Consider the following 19,395-nt stretch of genomic DNA (forward strand, 5'->3'; position numbering starts at 1 on the left):
GATGGGGTGGCTGGTACGCACATAGCACTTCCTCTTCCTATGACTCCTGGCCTCTTCCTGAGTCACTGTTGTTCAGGAGGGCTTAATCTCTGTGATGCAGCTCATAGAAACAAGCAGATGCAAAGGAGCCAGCTAACAAGAAGTCATCTGGGCTCTTACCATTTCTGCAAAAACCACTGGTTATGCACGGGTTATCTGGATCAAATGAGGCAATTGGATTTTAAGAACATCCCGAGCACTTTTCAAGACCATCAGGGCCTTAGGCAAGAGCACTGTGGTATGAAACTATCTCTATGATGGCACCACTTTAGAAAGGCAAGTTCATGCTGCCTCATTAAAGCAGAAGAGTTGGCTGATCCAGCTGCTGGCCACGAAAAACGTTGTGCGTCACCAACAAACACTCATCTTGTCTTTCCTATTGACAGGAAAACTGACAACTGCAAGAAGCAGGCTGTTTCTAAAAAACAATGTTAGTTCGTCTTCCTTACCTTGGCAACAACTTCAGGGGAAGAGCCTTCTTGCTACCAGAAGCTAAATTCATAACATACTTTCTTTACAGAAATAACCTCTTCCAAATATAATTTCAGTACATAAAACACTATTATACCTCACCTCTCAGTAAAAACCAATGTTTATCAGCAGACATTAATCATCTTCTACCTTGGAAATCTATTGCTCTATTTTTATCATGTGTGTAGCTGTAAACAACCGAACTTTTAGAGATCTGATACTGATCTCTAAAAAATCAGTATCTAAAAATAGATACTGATTTTCGGATGGATCCCAGACCAGAAACAATGAACATACTTCATTTGGTAAGCCGATTCCAGCTGATTGACAGTGTCTGCCTGTAGTGACACATGATGAAGCATGTCTCTAAACTCAGTGCCAAGACAACGCAAGCAACACCAGTGCCTGCTGGGGGCTAAGGAGTGGCAGCTGTAGCATGCATGCAAAGTTATCACAAGTCAGAGGAAAAAGAAAGAGATATACAACATCAAATACTGTGGCCAGTTGGACCCTTGGTCTGTGACCGTGCACGTGGGCACCTAAGTGTGAGTGTGCGCACACACTGGTGTGCCTGCACATGCATGTATGTATTTGGAAAGGAGTTAGTCTTCTACTTGCTGAGGTTTCCTGGGGTTGTACTAAAAACAACCACATCAAACAAAGAAAGAACAACAAAACTCCTCCCTTTATATCAGGGCAGAAACAGAGAAACAGGAACACTGCTGCAGTGATGGCTCGGCACCTATTCCCTTGTAACGGGAAAACTGCCAGTGAACTTCCCAGGAGTCCGTGTGCAGGCGGGATCCAGCTGGCTCTCCATCTCCTTATATTCACAACATATCTGTGCATACACCCTCCATGATTCTCGGAGGTAAAAGACTGTGAATTTTTCCCTTAAACCTTTTTATGTCTGAAGCTGGGCAGCCCTCTGTCCACAAAAAGATACATGTTTGGCAGGCCACAGGGTACAGAGAAGAATATGGTGTTATAGACACGTCATAACTGCTATTCTGTTTTTCACTTTCCCTATCAACAGCATTCCTAGTGTACTGTAAACTCCAGTTTGAGGATCTACGATGTAAATATTAATCCAAGGGTGCCCTCTGAGCCAGGTTGCCTTCCTATGACTCTGGAGCTCAGCTTCTCAAAGTTCTGAGAGGAAGAGGCAATTAGCTAATGCTCATCCTAGAAAGCTCTGTAGAATAAAGAAAGTCAGATTAATATATATATATATGCGGTCTTCATAAAATCACAGGGAAAATGTTTATGACAACCAATTTTCATATATATTAAAACAGCACACTAATATTTGTCATGTTAAAGCATTCTATTTTGAAATGTAACACACAGTGAGCAAATTTAATTATTTTAAAAATCAGTCCCAATTATTTGGCACAAATAAAAATTTCAAAGCAAATTGGACAAGGAAAAACCAACGTTCCTTTTGGCTTTTCTTAATAGCTTAATAAGTAGAGAATAAATATAGAAAACCTTTTATAAAAATAGTACTCATAGTATATAAATTTATTTCTTATTTCTATAAATTTATCTCATATGTTTATAATTTATGTATATATACTGTCTACAAGCCTGTTTCTTTTACTTACCTAATTTGGAGGTTCTAAGATGACTTGTTATAGAAAAAGGAGGCCAGTTTTATTAAGAGGACAATAATTTTAAAATGTGCAAATCACTAAGCTTTACTCCTCGGATTTTTAATTCTTCAACTATAACTGAAGCAAATCATCGTCCTGATGTCTTTTTAGACCCTGAGCCTTTTCTTTTTGTCCCTCCCATTCACCCTTGGGGAGCACATGAGAGAACCCCAGTGCCCAGTGGCTACACGGTGCTCCCAGGGAGAATAGCTACTAAGGCACCCAAGTCCAGAGCTACTTCCAGAGCAGCAACACGTCTTCAAAGCAGCTACCTCATCTGGATTTCACACATGAAGGCCTCCAGGGTTGACTGAGACCAGACGACTGTCTCCAGACCCAGCCTTTATTCTAGCAGCTATAGAGACAGTGCCCTGATCCCACCTTCTCCCAAAGCAGCTGCCACTGCCTCTGCCACCACCCAGCACATCTGGGCAAATCCGCCTGAGTGGGGTTAGTAGTCTTTGGGTGACCCCACCGGTGGGAGATGGAATTCCACAACAGTGACTTCAGTACCATACTGCCACCACAAACACGTATTCAGAAATATTTCTTAAAAGCAAACTTACAGAACCTAGGGACAGAGACAATAGATGATAAACTGCTAGCACGTACTTTGATATAATTTTTAAAGACTATAATTTTTTGAGGACCTGATTATAGATATCCTACTTTACCCATATAATGATTTTAAAATGAAACATTGACCAATCATACAAAAATTCATTATAGATCATGATCAATATATCCTAATGAAGAGATGTATTAAATCTAGTGAAAGTTAAATATTTTAAAACAACCCTTTAGACTCAACACACCTTTGACCAGTTCTTCCTGATAACAAAGTCCTCTCAGGGAATTCCTGAGTGTCACGGTGACCACACCAGGAGCATGCGTCTGCATATGTAGTGTTCTGAAGCTGTGTTAGAGGAAAACCCTCACATTCAAAAGTGGCTGCATCGTCCACTTTGAGGCAAATTCACTGGAACCCACGAGGGTGGTTTTGGTTACCAGACCACCCAAGTGGATGGCAAAGCTAGTGGGTATTTGAAGAACAAATCTGTCCTAAGACCTACACAGTGTACTTTCATTTGGTTTATAAATCTGTGCCACTGACTTTATTTCATCTACATATGGTCTAAGAATGACCACAGTTAAAACAAAATTTCAACAGATTCGCCTTTCAAATCTTGTCAACCAAGAACTCCTAAGAAACCATTCAAGGTCAACCTCTTTTCAGCATGACCAGACATTGTCATTCTCCCATCTTATCCAGAGCATCAAGAAGCTACAACATACCCTTCCCCCTTAATAATATAAAATGTGCTGTCACTTAGGTATTCTAGGCATGGACACCTAAAGCCACGGCATCTTCAGAGTCAGTGTTTAGAGCCAGCTGGAATCTACTGAAGGGTCCCATGAAGTAATCTTAATGCACTACTGAGGATATAAGGTCTTAGAGTGCACAGGTTTGGTATGAGCAAGTTGAGAGCACTGAAGATTCCAAGGCCAAAGTCAACCCTGTGGAGACTTGGTGTTCAAGTTAGTGAGATAAATCAGTGGACATGTACTATTACATGCAAGCCTTTTCTACAGGCTGTTTCTACCTTATTAACAACCAATGCATGAAAAAAGTTCACTTTTATCAGCTCCACCAAAAGACCAAGATTCTAAAGCCCCTTATGACTATCTCACCCACCAAAATTATAGAGTTAACTAGGGTCTCTCAACTTGCAAATTCCAAGGTCAAATTTATATATCTTTCTATCTAGAGGTAAATTTTTATTTGTAACAGCACTGTTAATACTACATTTCTCAAAAAAACTTTTAAGTTCCAGGGGCTAATTCAGCTTTGTCTAGGTAATGGGCATCTGAATCACTCTTATTTTCCCATTTCAAGGTGTTATCTCTACTTCAATTGAGCCACAGTCCCTACTCAACCCATCTTCTAAACAGAAATATCACTCTTATGCAACCTTCAATGGTTCTTCCCTACCTATAGAAAAGTCAAAACCTAAATTCCTAAGCCACCTGAGCAGAAAAGACTACAGTGTATTTAGTGCCGACATTTCACAGATCCTCAGCAACTATGAGGCCATTCACACATGAGCGTCATTCTCTACACCCTACACTTTGGGTCTCCATTCCAACAAGCTTTGTATCTTCATCAGTTAATTCATTCACTTTTTTACTGCTGGCTGTATACTCACTCCTCTAAGAGAGGGATACACGGCAGTTACAGACATATATCCTACTTGCTATTTAAGAAGTATTAAATGTTAAACTAACTAGGCCAGTTGTAGCCTTGGCCCTCCTCCATGAGGAAGGAACACCCCATCCCAATGTCACCCCTAAGTCCAGTTCCTTTTCCTTGTAACAGCTGGCTCCCTTTTCCAAACCAAACCAAACCAAACCACACATATCTTCACTAGAAGATACTATGAGTGCCATATCTTCACTCTAGTTCTTGCCCGCATAAGAAAGGTAGCCTGAGTACAGACTCCACTCCCACCCTCCTTCCTACCTAACCCTCTTCCAGATTTCTAATCTGCCTGATAAATCTTTACTTTCTCACTCAATACTTCCCACTGGCCAAAAGTAACAAAGCAATAACAACTTCATATCCTGAGCTTAAAAACAAGTCAGAGGAGTGTGATGAGACATGGAAGCAGGAAGGAAAGGTAAGAGTGACACCTGCTGAGTAGTCTCTGAGACTAAGACCTCTTTCACTCACCTCTGTCAGGTCCAACAGAGAATACCCCTGTGCCTTCCTTTCCCTTTTCTTTGTATTCTCCTGTGCCTCCCCCACCTGATCCAGAGCTTCACAGAGCCCGTCTCAGTCATCCCAACCATACCATCCTTCTCCCTTCTCCATCTCCAGCTAGAGCTGGCCTGCCACCAGCAAGCCGACCTGGCACTTTTCTGTGAGACAGTGCTGGGCCTGTTGTGTGGTCTGCATTCAGCCCTTCACCACGTTCTGCTTCTCTCCTGCTTATGCTCAGAGGATGGCAGTCCATTCAATGAATACTCAGCCCTGCCCTACGCTTCCCCTAATGTATGCTAACAGGATAGCTTCTCCCAGGCCAGTAACACACCTGTACCACCACATACAAAATAACTGATGAGAAGGAAATGAATATGTTCCATGTGGCTAGCTGTGCATACCACAGCATTTTAAAACTTCAGACTGCTGTGAACACTGCTAAGGAGAGTTGTCCTGGGATTCATCCAAGGGATCCCAGGTTGTGGTCACTGAAAACTCCTGAGGAGTCTGCTGCATAAAGAACTATGTTCTGGAACACATTAAAAAAAAAAAAGGAATAGCCTTTCACTATGAAAGCCAAAATGATGGTATGGCAGGAAGGGGGCTGCACTGAACCATGGCCTCCAGGAGAGAACCAAGCGAGCCACATGGCTCAGCCACTCAGGGCAGCAGAGAACCAAAGGGCGGTTAGAGCTATGGAGCCAAGGTGGGTTGGGGGGGTGGGGTGCATATACAACACCAAAAAAATGACCAACCTTCTGCTAAGTCAGAAAGGTCCATCTTTTTTGAGAAAATGAATCATACCATGAGAGAAAAAAGTGAGAGCATGTACTTCAGGAACACACTGGGCCTCTAAAATGAGTGCCCGCTAGCAAAACTCAGTGTTTACACTGAATCTCTGGCCCTGGTCTAGACGGAGGCATGAGCTATGGAGGCCCTTCGGGGGTGGCACCACCGTCTGCAGCTATAGGCACTCAAACAGCTCAGCTCCACTCTCAGTACAGCTGTCCTCAAGCAAAGATAGTGACAGACAGATGCTTCATTTTAAGGGCTTGTAAAATCATAATTGTGTTATATAGCATCAAAAACAGAAAACTTAAGAACCTACAAAACTGAGTTTTTAAGAGAGATCGCTAGAATCTCTGTGATTTATAATTCCAAAGGTAAGTCCCACTCGTACATTTGTCCCTGAGGTGGTGACCTCCACCTGCCTCCCAAGCCTACACTGACTTACTGCATGCAGGTGACCTTTCCCTATATATCTTTAGTTAAGAGGATGAGATATTAAGCTGCAACTTCCACGGTTCATAATATTCTTATTTCAGACTAGGTTTTGGGAAACTTTTCTGTATGTCCTACTAAATATACAGTGACTTCTGTTTTCCCTACATCAGTAGATAAACCTACCTAAAATAGAAAGGCACGGTTTCCCCAAAATATTACAATGGCTTACTAGAAGACAAAACCTGCTTTGACCCCAGTGTTTGCCAACATGTGAAACATTACTTTTTGTCTTTCCACTTCCCCCTCCACCCCCAGACACAAATGGCTGGGATCTCTGAGGGAAACCATTACACACACATGCCCATTTGGCATGAAGCTATGCGCAGCAACACACTAGCCACACACAGGTGGTGAGCGGACAGCTGGTGGAACCTCCCAGGAACACTGACTTCTGGAGAGTAGACACTGCCTGGGACATGCTAACCACAGGAGGACAGTGATCATCAGGACCGTTTGCAGATCAGTTTAAAGCATAAACCTGCAGTTTTTATCATTTTACTAAAATAATCACCATTATCGGGGTGGGGGGATGCCCATTGCTGTCCTCCTTCCCTAAGAGCCCGGATGAAGCCCACCTTCTTTACGTCGGGGCACTCAGGGTGATCTCAGTCACAGTCCTTCTAAGGCTTTAGAAAATGCACATGAGATTATGAGGAACCGAGGAAAACAAACAATGGATTTTACAGTACATACATTCTGGTGGAAGTCTGTTCTTTCTAAAAGCAAGTCTCTCAGTTTTCTTTCTGCTTTCTGCCAAGCTAAACAGGACTCCGTAAACATATTGACGAACTGGCCTATAGAGCAGGGCGGCGGGAGGCAGGTCTTTGCTGGCTTCATCTTCAATAGAAACAGCAATTTTGATTTCACCCTTTGCATGGAAGAAAGCAGAATAATATTGCACATTTTTCATGTTGAATTTACAATAAATTCAAAGAAATATACTGTATTATCTCCAGTTAATGACATTGCAATTCTATCCCAAATCAACTACTTAACAACTTGCCTACATCAAGATGTTTAGGGAGAGTTCACTTAGTATGCTGTAGTCAAAACATATGCTCAGAGTCAAAATAAAATTTATAAGGTTTTATTCAATCTGAAACCAAGAACAAAAGAAAACCACATAGATAATCCCAAAGTCTTTGAAATAACCCATACAGATAACATCAGGTAACAAATAAAACAGAAAATGCTAAGAACTTGAAAATTTTATTTATGAGTCAAGATGGTCATATGTAGTGAAATTCATAATTTTAATGATCTATATGAAATCCATGAGACTAGTACTCAATATAAAACGGTCATTTTCTTCTTTATCAAGCTCTTCCATTAAAAATTACCACATACAAGATAATCTAGCCAAGAGTACTTTCTCATGTGTTAACTGTCAAGTTTTTGGTATGTATCAAGCCTCTACCCTAACACAGCAGTACTCAAAAGACGTATCTCACTAAATGAGAGGGCATGGCAGCTGGCAAACAATGAAGGGAGTGCTATTCTGTTCATCATCCGAGGTAGCATGGCAGGGGCTTCCTTATAGTACAGGACCATGCCTCCAGGACAACTGCATATAGCGACCGACCAACTACAAAACTTCTGGTCTGTATTGGGTATTTTGTGGCATCAAGGTACATCTCAAGAGATTTTGCAAGAAATTTTATTTACATATATTTATAACACAAAAATATATTTATGACCTTCAATGTCTATGAAATTTATTAATACAAGGTCTGTCCAGAATAAGTCCAGCCATTGTTAATATAGGAACAGTTTGTGCAATATTCATGTATCCTGTCAGCCAAGGAGAATGGAATGTGCACAAGTGAACAATGACTTCATTTGTACTAGTCAGTGGGGATGGCAGACACTGTTGAGTGAGCATGTGTACTGTGTGGTCATTGCATTCAAAATGACTGAGCAAGTACAGAAACGAATCTATATCTAATTTTGCATTAAGCTTGAACATTTCTCCGTGGAAACTATTTGTATGTCAGAAGGCTGCAGCTATGGGCAACTGATGGATGACTGGCAGCTTCATCAAGACAATGTGCCCGCACATGACTCAAGTCTCCTGCAGAGTTTTTTTGGTGAAACATCAAATTACCCACGTGACTCAGCCCCCTACAGCCTAGATTTGGCACCCTGTGACTTCTGACTTTTCCCAAAACTAAAGCCACCTTTGAAAGGGAAGAGATTTCAGACTGTGGGTGAAATTCAAGAAAATACTACAGGGCAGCTGATGGTGATTGGGAGAACTGTGTGAGGTCCCAAGGTGCCTACTTTGAAGGGAACTGAGGTGTCATTGTCCTCTGTACAATGTTTCTTGTATCTTCTTCAAATAACGTCTCTATTTTTCATAGTTCATGGCTGGATACCTTCTGGACAGACCTCATATATATAAGGTGTTTTTAATAATATGTCCTTTTTAATAATAATTTCATAACATTTGCTGTTTAACACAAACTTAATTTCAAAATTAGTCTTTCCCCTCTCCTTGATACCTTCATAATGTAGTAGCTCTCTATGGTTAACACTCTCATCTAGGGAGTATTTACTGCCTTAATACAATGAAGATTTGATAACTCTACATTCCTATGAAGCTTCAGCCCAGTGCAAAAGTCTCAGTATGGACAATGTGATACCAGAAGTGCTTAGCTCACAGGAAGCAGCAGGTCTTACAAGTCTAATCTTTTCCTTAATACACTGAAAAATTTTAGATGACATTTTAAAATCTGAAGACAGTCAAGTTTACTTTTCTTAACCACAGTCATTTTATCAAAATTTGCCTTTGAAATCAGTGAGTAATGAAGAAGACAAGCAGTTTGCACACTCATACTGATCAGACTGCCCCAGTCATACCCACCAGTGAGGCAGGGAAGAAATAACTGGGACCTAGGGACTTTGCATCCCAAACACCCCATGGGAAAAAGGCACAATCTTCTCAAAACCTTGTCCTTTTAATCTTAGCAAAATCCTTTTTCAGCAACAGTAACTTTTCACTTACCCTTACAATTTATGTTGAACCTGAAAAATAAAATGTTTACCTTACAATCATAATTTCAAAAGTGATACCATACATGCATATCCATATTAAATAACAGATGAAATCTGGAGGAGATTACAATTTAAAAATAAAGGAGCTGAGAAAATAGCCCCGGTCTAAATATTCTTCATATCTTTTAATTTGTAAAAGTAAGTAATGCTCAAATCAGCAGTTGAAGTCCAGCTGGGGTGGGAGTGCTATGGAACAGGAGTAACTTTTGCATTCATTGCCTCCCTTCTACAAACCACAGGTGGATTGCAGAAAACAGAAAGAAAAAAGTCTGATTATATATGGTGGTACAGATGCTGATGAAAACATATTAAAAATACACACAGCAATAAACCAATTCTGCATGAGAAATCTGATCATCAAGGTAACTTGTTAAAGACTGAGTCTGTGATAAAAGACTACAAATTACTGAAGAAATTTAAATACATACAGATCCATTCAAGACACCAAGATGCAAAACCAACTCATGCCACACTATATAACTATTAGGCATATATTTGGTAAGACTGGTAATGTGAAATTATTACTCTGTATAAAAAGGTAAATTGCATTTTCTGACTTCTGACTACACGTTACAACTTGTGTATTCCACTTTTTGCTGTAAGTGCTACAAAGATTGTACTCAATCAGCCCTGCCTGGTATAGCTCAGGAGACAGAGCATGGGCCTTTGAACCAAACAACCAGGGTTCGATTGCCAGTCAAGGTACATGCCTGGGTTGCAGGCCAGTTCCCAGCAGGGGATGCATGAGACACAACCATACATTGATGTTTCTCTTCCTCTCTCCTTCCCTTCTCCTCTAAAGATAAATTAAAAAAAAAATCTTTAAATTTTTTTTTAAAAATTGTACTCAATGAGGCAGAGGAACAAAGCACAAAGCACAAAGCACACAAAGTGCTCTAAGCTACCCACAAGGAGGTATTTCTGGGATGGATAACCATTATGTGACACTGGAATTAAACTTGACATTATGGCACAAATGAGGTGTAGGAAACTTTGAGTTAAAAATAAAGAGAATAGCCTTGGCTGGCGGAGCTCAGTGGACTGCAAACCAAAGAATCGTTGGTTCAATTCCCAATTGGCACATGCCTGGGTTGCAGGCCAGGTCCCCAGTAGAGAACTTGCAAGAGGCAACCACACATTGATATTTCTCTCCCTCTTTCTCCTTCCCTTCTCCTCTCTCTAAAAGTAAATACATAAACTTAAAAAAAAAAATAAAGCTGACATCCCATCTTTTAAAAAAAATTAAAAATAAAATAAAAATAGAATAAAATTACAAATCAGAAAATAATGTGCTGTCATTAATTAGAAGTTTAAAACATATTTTATACTACATTGAAGGGGAAAATGAAACTTTTCCCAAGTTCTTTTATTGTATTTACAAGTATAAATTTTCATCATTTTTCTCAAAGTTTAGAAAGGGGAAAATAAACTTTGTTTCAAATAATTTAGAAGACAGAACAGTTCCTAACAAGGAGCCATACCCCAGGAGTGACCACTGCACATACCTTCGTCAGGACATGGAAGATGTACGGGTACATCAGCCCCTTCTTGTGACGGTGCTCAGCTACTCTCAGCACCTCAGGCGCGACAGGAGGCAGAGGTGGGGTGGTGATGTCCATGTGGTTCCTCGTAGGCATGGACAGGAGGCACGGAATTGGCTGGACAGTGCCGATCTGGCTTCCCTTTCCTTCAGCAAGCTGGCTGCCTGAAGAGGCAGTGGACGAACCTTCTGCCTACAGAGCAATGAGTAAGAGGGGAAAATGGGTTCATGTCATGCTGTCAGTTCACGCATGACACAGTTCCATCCAGAAAGACACGATGAACACCTTTACCACTGAGTCCAAGGGAGCACTGACCCACCCATGCTTGGACAGAGAGAGTGATGAGCAGATGGGGAGTGGGAGCCTGGAGGACTTGCAGATCCTACTGTTGTGTCCCCATCCGTGGCTCCTCCCTTGGGGGCCCCTGTGGGTTGACAGTGGCTTTCTGTGCTTGCTAACCCCTGGTAGTCAATACCTGTGTTTACACTTTCCTTGGAGACCCTGCCTAACACCAAGCAGGCATGGTCCTCTCTACAGATGAGGAAACTAATGCTCAGGGAGGACACGTCACTTGTCCATGGTATACGGCCAATAACTTGTAGAACTAGGACTCAAACTCAGCATGACTCAGGTCTGTTCTTTACCATCACAGCTGGTATCTAAAGGATAAACAAAAGCCCAAACTCGCATTCTCTTTGGTCATTATAAAGCCCCAAATTAATTACACACATGAAAGTGTTCATGAAAAATTAAAGCAAGCTAATTTCATTAAAAATGATGAGTCATATCTATATATAATGACAGAAATCTGTGCTTGGTATATCATTAGGTAAAAAATATCCATTCTATAACAGTCAAGTGCCAAAATAAGAAATGTATGTACATAAATAGGAACAAGAGTAGGGAACGTCAAGGCAGTAGGACCAAGGGAAAGAAAGGCAGAGGGGACCCTTAGTTTTTTTCTTTATGAACTTTCTAACAAAGTTTGATTTTTTACCAAAAGCAATTATTATTTGCATAATAAACTATTTTTACCTTTCTCACAATAAATGTTGGAAATAATACTGCTTACTGTTTGATTTTGTGCCACTCTACATATATATTTTTCTGCTATGAAAAAAAATGTATTCTTGCCCTGGCTGGTGTGGCTCAGTGGATTAAGCACGGGCCTGTAAAGCAAAGGGTCACTGGTTCAATTCCCAGTCAGGGCACATGCCTGGGTTGCAGGCCAGGTCCCCAGTCGGGGGCATATGAGAGGCAACCACACACTGATGTTTCTCTCCCACTCTTTCTCCTTCCCATTCCCTCTCTATAAAAATAAATAAATAAAATATTTTTAAAAAAATGTATTCTTTACAATGGTATGTACTTAAGTGCTTAATTTACTCCTCGAATCACCAGGTGCCAAGATTAGTCTTAAGAAGAGTAACTCATGGATAATTCACCAGTATTTTCTATATCCCCTCTATTTTGCATGTATACATAAACCACTGGAAGGTACTTGCAAAACAGTAGGTATCCGTAAAGGTTACTTATAGGATAATTGTTCAACAGTGACAGCATTTCGGAGTTTAAATGGATTTCTGATATTTTGTCACCTTGTATAATATGAGCTTCTTCCAGCCAGAGACCCAGTGACCAACTGTAGGGATACATGTGGCTTTTCAGTTAAAAAAAATTTCTATAAATCGCTATTAATAGGTAAAAGCAGAAATGTAATGTGGTTTATTTAGTTTTTATTTCACATCCTACATAGACTCTACAAGACATAAGGCTCTGGAAGGCTCCAAGTGCGTGTCGAGACCACACAGCCAGCAGACAGGGCTGGATTTCCACAAGGCCCCCGCCCGCCCCTGGGATCCCTCCTTGCCCTGACTCCCCACGACTGCGATTCCCCCACTCCCCACCCATGTCTGTATTATTCACGACATGCTTAAAAAGAGAGAGAGCGTTTTACTTTCAAGCAATCCCTAACACCTCATGGGGAAACAGTCAGGACTTGAGAGAATAAAAGGTATAGACCTCCTACCTTTGTTTGGTCTCCTGGGTCTCCCCGCGCTTGAGGCTCTGAATGGCTTCCTGTCTTCTCCCAGGCAACTTTGTTCCCACTGATATGGCTGAACATAAAACACACAATTACTGTTTGCGTCAACCACTTCACACACACACACACACACACACACACACACACACACACGATGATAAGAAGGGCCTGTGCTATAGACTCAAGGATACCTTTGTGCTTTACTTATCTTGCTGCCCCCAACAAACCATCTCCACAGAGAACCCTACACAGGAGCACTTTCTGCCTACTTCCAATGGATAGGTGATAACTACTCACTGTAGAAGAGAAAACATGAGCTGCCTAGCCCATGCTGACCGCTCAGCTTAGTGATGGTCTAGGATAAGCTAGCAGCACGAGGTATAGAAGACACAAATGTGGTCTTTCCTTTCCTTTAAGGAACTCAGTTGTCTTGGAGAAACAGGATTTCAAAAAAAAACAAAAACAAAAACAAAAACCCCACCAAAAACCCCATTTAATGGACAATTATCAGGCAATGGAATATTAAATATTGTCTGAATCACGTTACTCATAATTTATAAATAAATGTAAGGTATATTCTGTTCCAAGTGGCAACACAGGGAGTTACAGCCTGCTCGTGGGAAGGCTCCAGGAGAGAGCATGGGTTTGTGAGCTCAGAGAACAGGGAGTTAACGAAATCTTATTAGAAAATAACTTTATTTGAGACCACATGATAGGGCACAAAACAAGCCTCAACAAATTCAAGAATATTGAAATCATACCAAGCATTTTCTCTGACCATAAGGGACTGAAACTGGAAACCAACCCCAAAGGAAAATACCCAAAACACTCAAAATCATGGAGACTGAATGGTATGCTATTGAACAATGAATGGGTCAAGAATGAAATTAGGGAAGAAATCAAAAAGTTTCTGGAAACAAATGAAAATGATCTCACAACAACCCAAAACTTATGGGATACAGCCAAGGCAGTCCTGAGAGGGAAGTTTATAGCAATACAGGCCTACCTAAAAAAAAACAGAAACATTTCAAACAAATGACCTTACTCTATGCCTGCAAGAACTCGAGGAACAACAACAAAAACAGCCCAAAGCAAGTAGAAGGAAGGAAATAACTAAGATCAGAGCAGAACTAAATGACATAGAGACTAAAAGTACAATTCTAAAGATCAATGAATCCAGGAGTTGGTTCTTTGAAAAAATAAACAAAATAGACAAGCCTTTAAGTAGGCTCATCAAGAAAAGAAGGGAACGGACACAAATAAACACAATCAGAAATGAAAGAGGAGAGATTACAACTGATACCACAGAAATAGAGAGGATTGTAAGAAATTACTATGAAGAACTGTATGCCAAGAAATTTGAGAACCTAGGGGAAATAGACACATTTCTAGAAAAATATAATCTCCCAAAACTCAATGAAAAAGAAGTAGAACACCTGAATAGACCAATAACAGCAAAAGAAATTGAAGCAGTAATCAAAAAACTCCCATCACACAAAAGCCCCGGACCAGATGGATTCACAGGAGAATTCTCTACAAAGCATTTAAGGAAGAGCTAACCCCCATTCTTCACAGACTATTCCAAAAAATCCAAAAGGATGGAAAACTCCCAAACTCCTTTTATGAAGCCAGCAACATCCTAATTCCAAAACCAGATAGAGATACAACAAAGAAAGAAAACTTCAGGCCAATATTGCTGATGAACATAGACGCTAAAATCCTCAACAAAATATTGGCAAATCGCATCCAACAATATATCCAAAAGATTATACACCATGACCAAGTGGGATTCATCCCAGGGATGCAAGGATGGTTCAACATTCGCAAAACAGTAAATGTAATTCATCACATAAACAAAAGCAAAGACAAAAACCACATGATCATATCAATAGACGCAGAAAAAGCTTTCGATAAGGTACAACACCCATTTATGATAAAAACACTCAGCAAAATGGGAATAGAGGGAACATTCCTCAATATAATAAAGGCCATTTATGAGAGACCTACAGCCAATATCATACTCAATGGGCAAAAACTAAAAGCTTTTCCACTAAGATCAGGAACAAGACAAGGATGTCCACTTTCACCACTTCTATTCAATATAGTATTAGAAGTTTTGGCCACAGCAATCAGGCAGGAAAAGGAAATAAAAGGCATCCAAATAGGAAAGGAGGAAACAAAACTGTCACTGTTTGCAGATGACATGATAGTGTACATGGAAAATCCTATAGACTCTACCCAAAAACTGCTCAAACTAATTAATGAATTTGGCAAAACAGCAGGATACAAAGTCAATATCCAGAAATCAAAGGCATTTTTGTATACAAACAATGAATCAGCAGAAGCAGAAATCAAGGAAAAAATCCCATTCGATATAGCAAAAAGAAAAATAAAATATCTGGGAATAAACCTAACCAAAGAGGTAAAAGACCTGTATGCAGAAAACTACACAGCACTGAAGAAAGAAATCAGCGAGGACACAAACAAATGGAAACATATACCGTGTTCATGGATTGGAAGAATTAACATCATCAAAATGTCCATACTACCCAAAGCAATATACAGATTCAATGCAATACCTATTAAAGTACCAATGGCGTATTTCACAGACATAGAACAAACACTTCAAAAATTTATATGGAATCATAAATGAGCCCGAATAGCAGCTGCTCTTTTGAGAAAGAAAAACAAAGTAGGAGGGAATCACAATACCTGATATCAAACTATTACAAAGCCACTGTAATCAAAACAGCCTGGTACTGGCATAAAAACAGGCACATAGACCAATGGAACAGAACAGAGAGCCCAGAAATCAACCCAACTCTCTACAGTCAATTAATATTTGACAAAGGGGGCAATAACATAAAATGGAGTAAAGATAGCCTCTTCAGCAAATGGTGTTGGGAGAACTGGACAGCTACGTGCAAAAAAATGAAACTTGAGCACCAACTTACACCATACACCAAAATAAATTCAAGGTGGATAAAAGACTTAAATATAAGCCATGACACCATTAAAGTCCTAGAGGAGAACATTGGCAAGAAAATCTCAGATATTCCACGCAGCAACATTTTTACGGATATGTGCCCTAGAGCAAGGAATATAAAGGAAAGAATAAACAAATGGGATCTCATCAAAATAAAAAGCTTCTGCATGGCTAAAGAAAACAGTATTAAATTAAAAAGACAACCAACTGTATGGGAAAACATATTTGCCAATGATACCTCAGACAAAGGTTTAATTTCCAAAATATACAAAGAACTTACACAACTCCACTCTAGGAAGACATCGAACCCAATTAAAAAATGGGAAAAGGACTTGAACAGACACTTCTCTAAAGAGGACATACAGAATATCCAGAGACACATGAAGAGATGCTCAATATCGTTAGCTATCAGAGAGATGCAAATTAAAACCACAATGAGATACCACTTTACACCAGTCAGGATGGCTATAATAGACAAAGCAACAAACAACAAATGTTGGAGAGGGTGTGGGGAAAAGGGGACCTTAGTTCACTGTTGGTGGGATTGCAGACTGGTACAACCATTATGGAAAACAGTATGGAATTTTCTCAAAAAAATAAAAATCGACCTGCCTTTTGACCCAGCAATTCCACTGCTAGGATTATACCCCAAGAATCCTAAAACATCAATTTCAAAGAACCTATGCACCACAATGTTCATAGCAGCACAATTTACAATAGCCAAGAGTTGGAAGCAACCTAGGTGCCCATCAGTAAACGAATGGATCAAAAAACTGTGGTACATATACACAATGGAATTCTATGCAGCAGAGAGAAAGAAGGAGCTACTACCTTTTGCAACAACATGGATGGAACTGGAAAGCATTATGCTGAGTGAAATAGGCCAGGCATTGAAGGACAAATACCATATGATCTCACCTTTGACAGGAAGCTAAAGAATAAAACAAACAAGCAAACAGAACAAAAACAAAGATGCTGAAATAGAGAACAAGTGGGCAGCGACCAGAGGGGAGAGAGAAGGGAACTTAAGGGGAAAAAGGGGGAGGGATTTTGAGGAACAAGTATGAAAGACACAGAGATGAGGACTGGGGGGGATGGGAGAAATAGATAAAAAAAAATGTACTTGAAAAGTAACTAAATAAAATTTATATTAAAAAAAAAAGAAAATTATTTGGCAAAGTAGTAAAAAAAAACACAAAGAGGGTAAGGAAAAGAGATGGGGAAGATTACAGGGTATCTAATATGGCAGAATAAGGTGTTTCAATCAGCATTTAAAAAAAAACTGTGGATTGTGACCCATCAAGAACAATTTAGTGGGTTTAACCAGCATTTTTAAACACTAAAATGGAACAGAACGCAGTGAGTGTTGTATAAATAATATTATTTCTAAAGTATTTGTTTATTTGTTTGTTACAGGCCACAAAGTTATTGGGAACCACACCCTGCCTGGTTTCAGGAGCCTCCCCCCAAGGCTAAGGCTGAGTGAGCAACCTTCAGACCAAAAGCCACTAAGGAGACAAAGCTTATCTCCCTGGCAGGAGCGCCACTTCTGCTCCTTTTACTTCCATCCATAACTGGCCCCCAGTGCTTGATTAGTTAGCCAATGACGGGTAAGATTCCCCCAGGGGGGAATGACCTAAGACAGGCAGGATCACGGGGAGGCCCCAGGGAAGGACTTGGGGGGCTATGGAGAAAGGGGGTGATAGACCCTCACCCCTCTGCTTTGACATAGCCCAAGTCCTCATTCTGTCTGCAAGAAGTCTCCCAAATTTCTTGGCTATCTTGCCTCCTCTGCCTGACTTAAGCCTGAAACAATGACAGAGGGCGTATGCAGCCCTGTGCTGAAAAGGGCGGGCTCCCTGGGTGATCAGACCTAAGAAAGAATACATAAACTCCCGTGAAACCTGCTTTGCTAAGAATACTCTTAAATGATAAAGGCCCAAGCAGGAAATGAGTTTGTTTCCCAAAGTTTTGTAGCCTTTTAGCTGATAGACCTGACTCAGAAGAAGCCCTAATAGTTCTTTGTATGCTATCTACTGTTTGATCCTCACTGACTGACAATGATTAATGAGCTGTACCTGTATTCCTGCGCAAATAAACCCCCATGAAAGCCTGCCTAGGCAAGGCTCAGCACACTCTCCCCTTGAGAGTGGCCAGGCCACTCTGAGGCGCTCCCCCCTTGAGGGAGTGGCCGTGCCGTTCCTTTTTCTCCACAGGACTCGGTAGTCCGTGTGAATTTGTCTCATGTCTCATCCATGATGCCGTGGGCACTGCAGGCTAGTGCACGAGTCACAATGTAAGAGAAAACTTATTTATGTGGGTAAGCTTTGTGAAGAGAATCATTCTGGAGGGAGCAAAGACCCTAGAGCCTGAGCTGCAGCCCTCAGCACAGAGAAGTACAATGCCACTGTGGGGACAACCAGGACAGCTCCAGGCACCCACTCATTTTACTTATCCCTCCCTTGCAAGGCTCTCAGCCAAAAGTGTCTTCTAAAACCAGTGCTGGATACAGACATGCCAGAAGAGAGCTTTTCACTGGGTCGCCTTTCTAACTGACCCATGTGACAGCTTCTTACCACTAATCCTCCTATCTTCCAACCGACTTCATTTTAGTTCTAATATTTTTAAAAAATGCTAAAAGTAGAGGTAAGAAGTCTATCCCATCTTAAACCAAGAATTGTGCCCCATGTTGTGATATCTTAGAGCCTTGTTCTAGCTCCTTGATCCCAGTCATGGAATGGGGACACCAGGTTGAGATACAGGAGGTGCCTCCACACAAAATGGGAGCAGCCCAGCTGCCCAGCTGTCCAGTCTCCAATGAAGACTCAGAGAAACCACTGCTCTGTCCCAGTGTGCTATTCATGTGTGCAATCTCAAGCTACAATTTTACAAAACTAGAGGAGACACTAGTGAAAAGGAAGCATCAAAATAAATGCAAGTATTCCAAGAACAAAGTAATCAGTTCAGTTCAGTTTAAAATCAAAGAGAACAGCCCTAGCTGGTGTGGCTCAGTTGTTTGAAATGTTGTTCCATAAACTGAAAAGCTGTGGTTTGATTCCCAGTCAGGGTACATGCCCAGGTTGCAGGTTCGGCCCTGGGTTGAGGTTTGTACAGGGGCAATCGGTCAGTGTTTCTCTCCTCTCTCCTTTCTGCCCTTGCTTTCTAAAACCAATTAGCACGTCCTCGGGTGAATATAAATACATAAGTGAATAAAACCAAAGAGAAGAGTTGCTACTATTGGCCGGGGGGTAGGGGAGGTAAGAAGTTTGAGAAATGAATCTTAGTCAATTATTCACTAATCGTTTCCCAGTCAGGACATGAATCAGTAAACCCATTATGTAGTTTAAGTGTCCCATGGCCTGTAAAACAGAGAAATAGAGGGTGGACAACTTTATCACACACACGCACATGACCAGAGTGAGTATTCCAAGAAATGAAGAGGAAAGGCTAGTAGCTCTGAAATAATCTAGAATGTGGTATAAATAGAGCTGCTCGTGTACTTTTTAATAAAAAAATCAATAACATTTATTCAGTAAAAGAAGAGAATTACTTGGATACTT

General features: G+C 40.7%; 1 protein-coding gene across 2 annotated transcripts in view; it reads right to left on the minus strand.

The window, feature by feature from the left end:
• FAM120A (family with sequence similarity 120A) overlaps window positions 1–19,395 on the minus strand; it is a 141,332-nt gene that overhangs the window by 36,491 nt on the left and 85,446 nt on the right. For both annotated transcript variants that reach the window (XM_037128695.2, XM_037128694.2), the window contains exons 8-10: window positions 12,835–12,922; window positions 10,770–10,997; window positions 6,904–7,078 (exon numbers count right to left, since the gene is read on the minus strand). In XM_037128695.2, coding sequence (XP_036984590.1) covers window positions 6,904–7,078; window positions 10,770–10,997; window positions 12,835–12,922 — 491 coding nt within the window. The remainder of the gene's footprint in view (window positions 1–6,903; window positions 7,079–10,769; window positions 10,998–12,834; window positions 12,923–19,395) is intronic.

Source organism: Artibeus jamaicensis, unplaced genomic scaffold (genome assembly GCF_021234435.1).
Source record: "Artibeus jamaicensis isolate MK-2021 breed Jamaican fruit bat unplaced genomic scaffold, CSHL_Jam_final scaffold_1964, whole genome shotgun sequence".
Classification (NCBI taxonomy): Eukaryota; Metazoa; Chordata; class Mammalia; order Chiroptera; family Phyllostomidae; genus Artibeus; species Artibeus jamaicensis.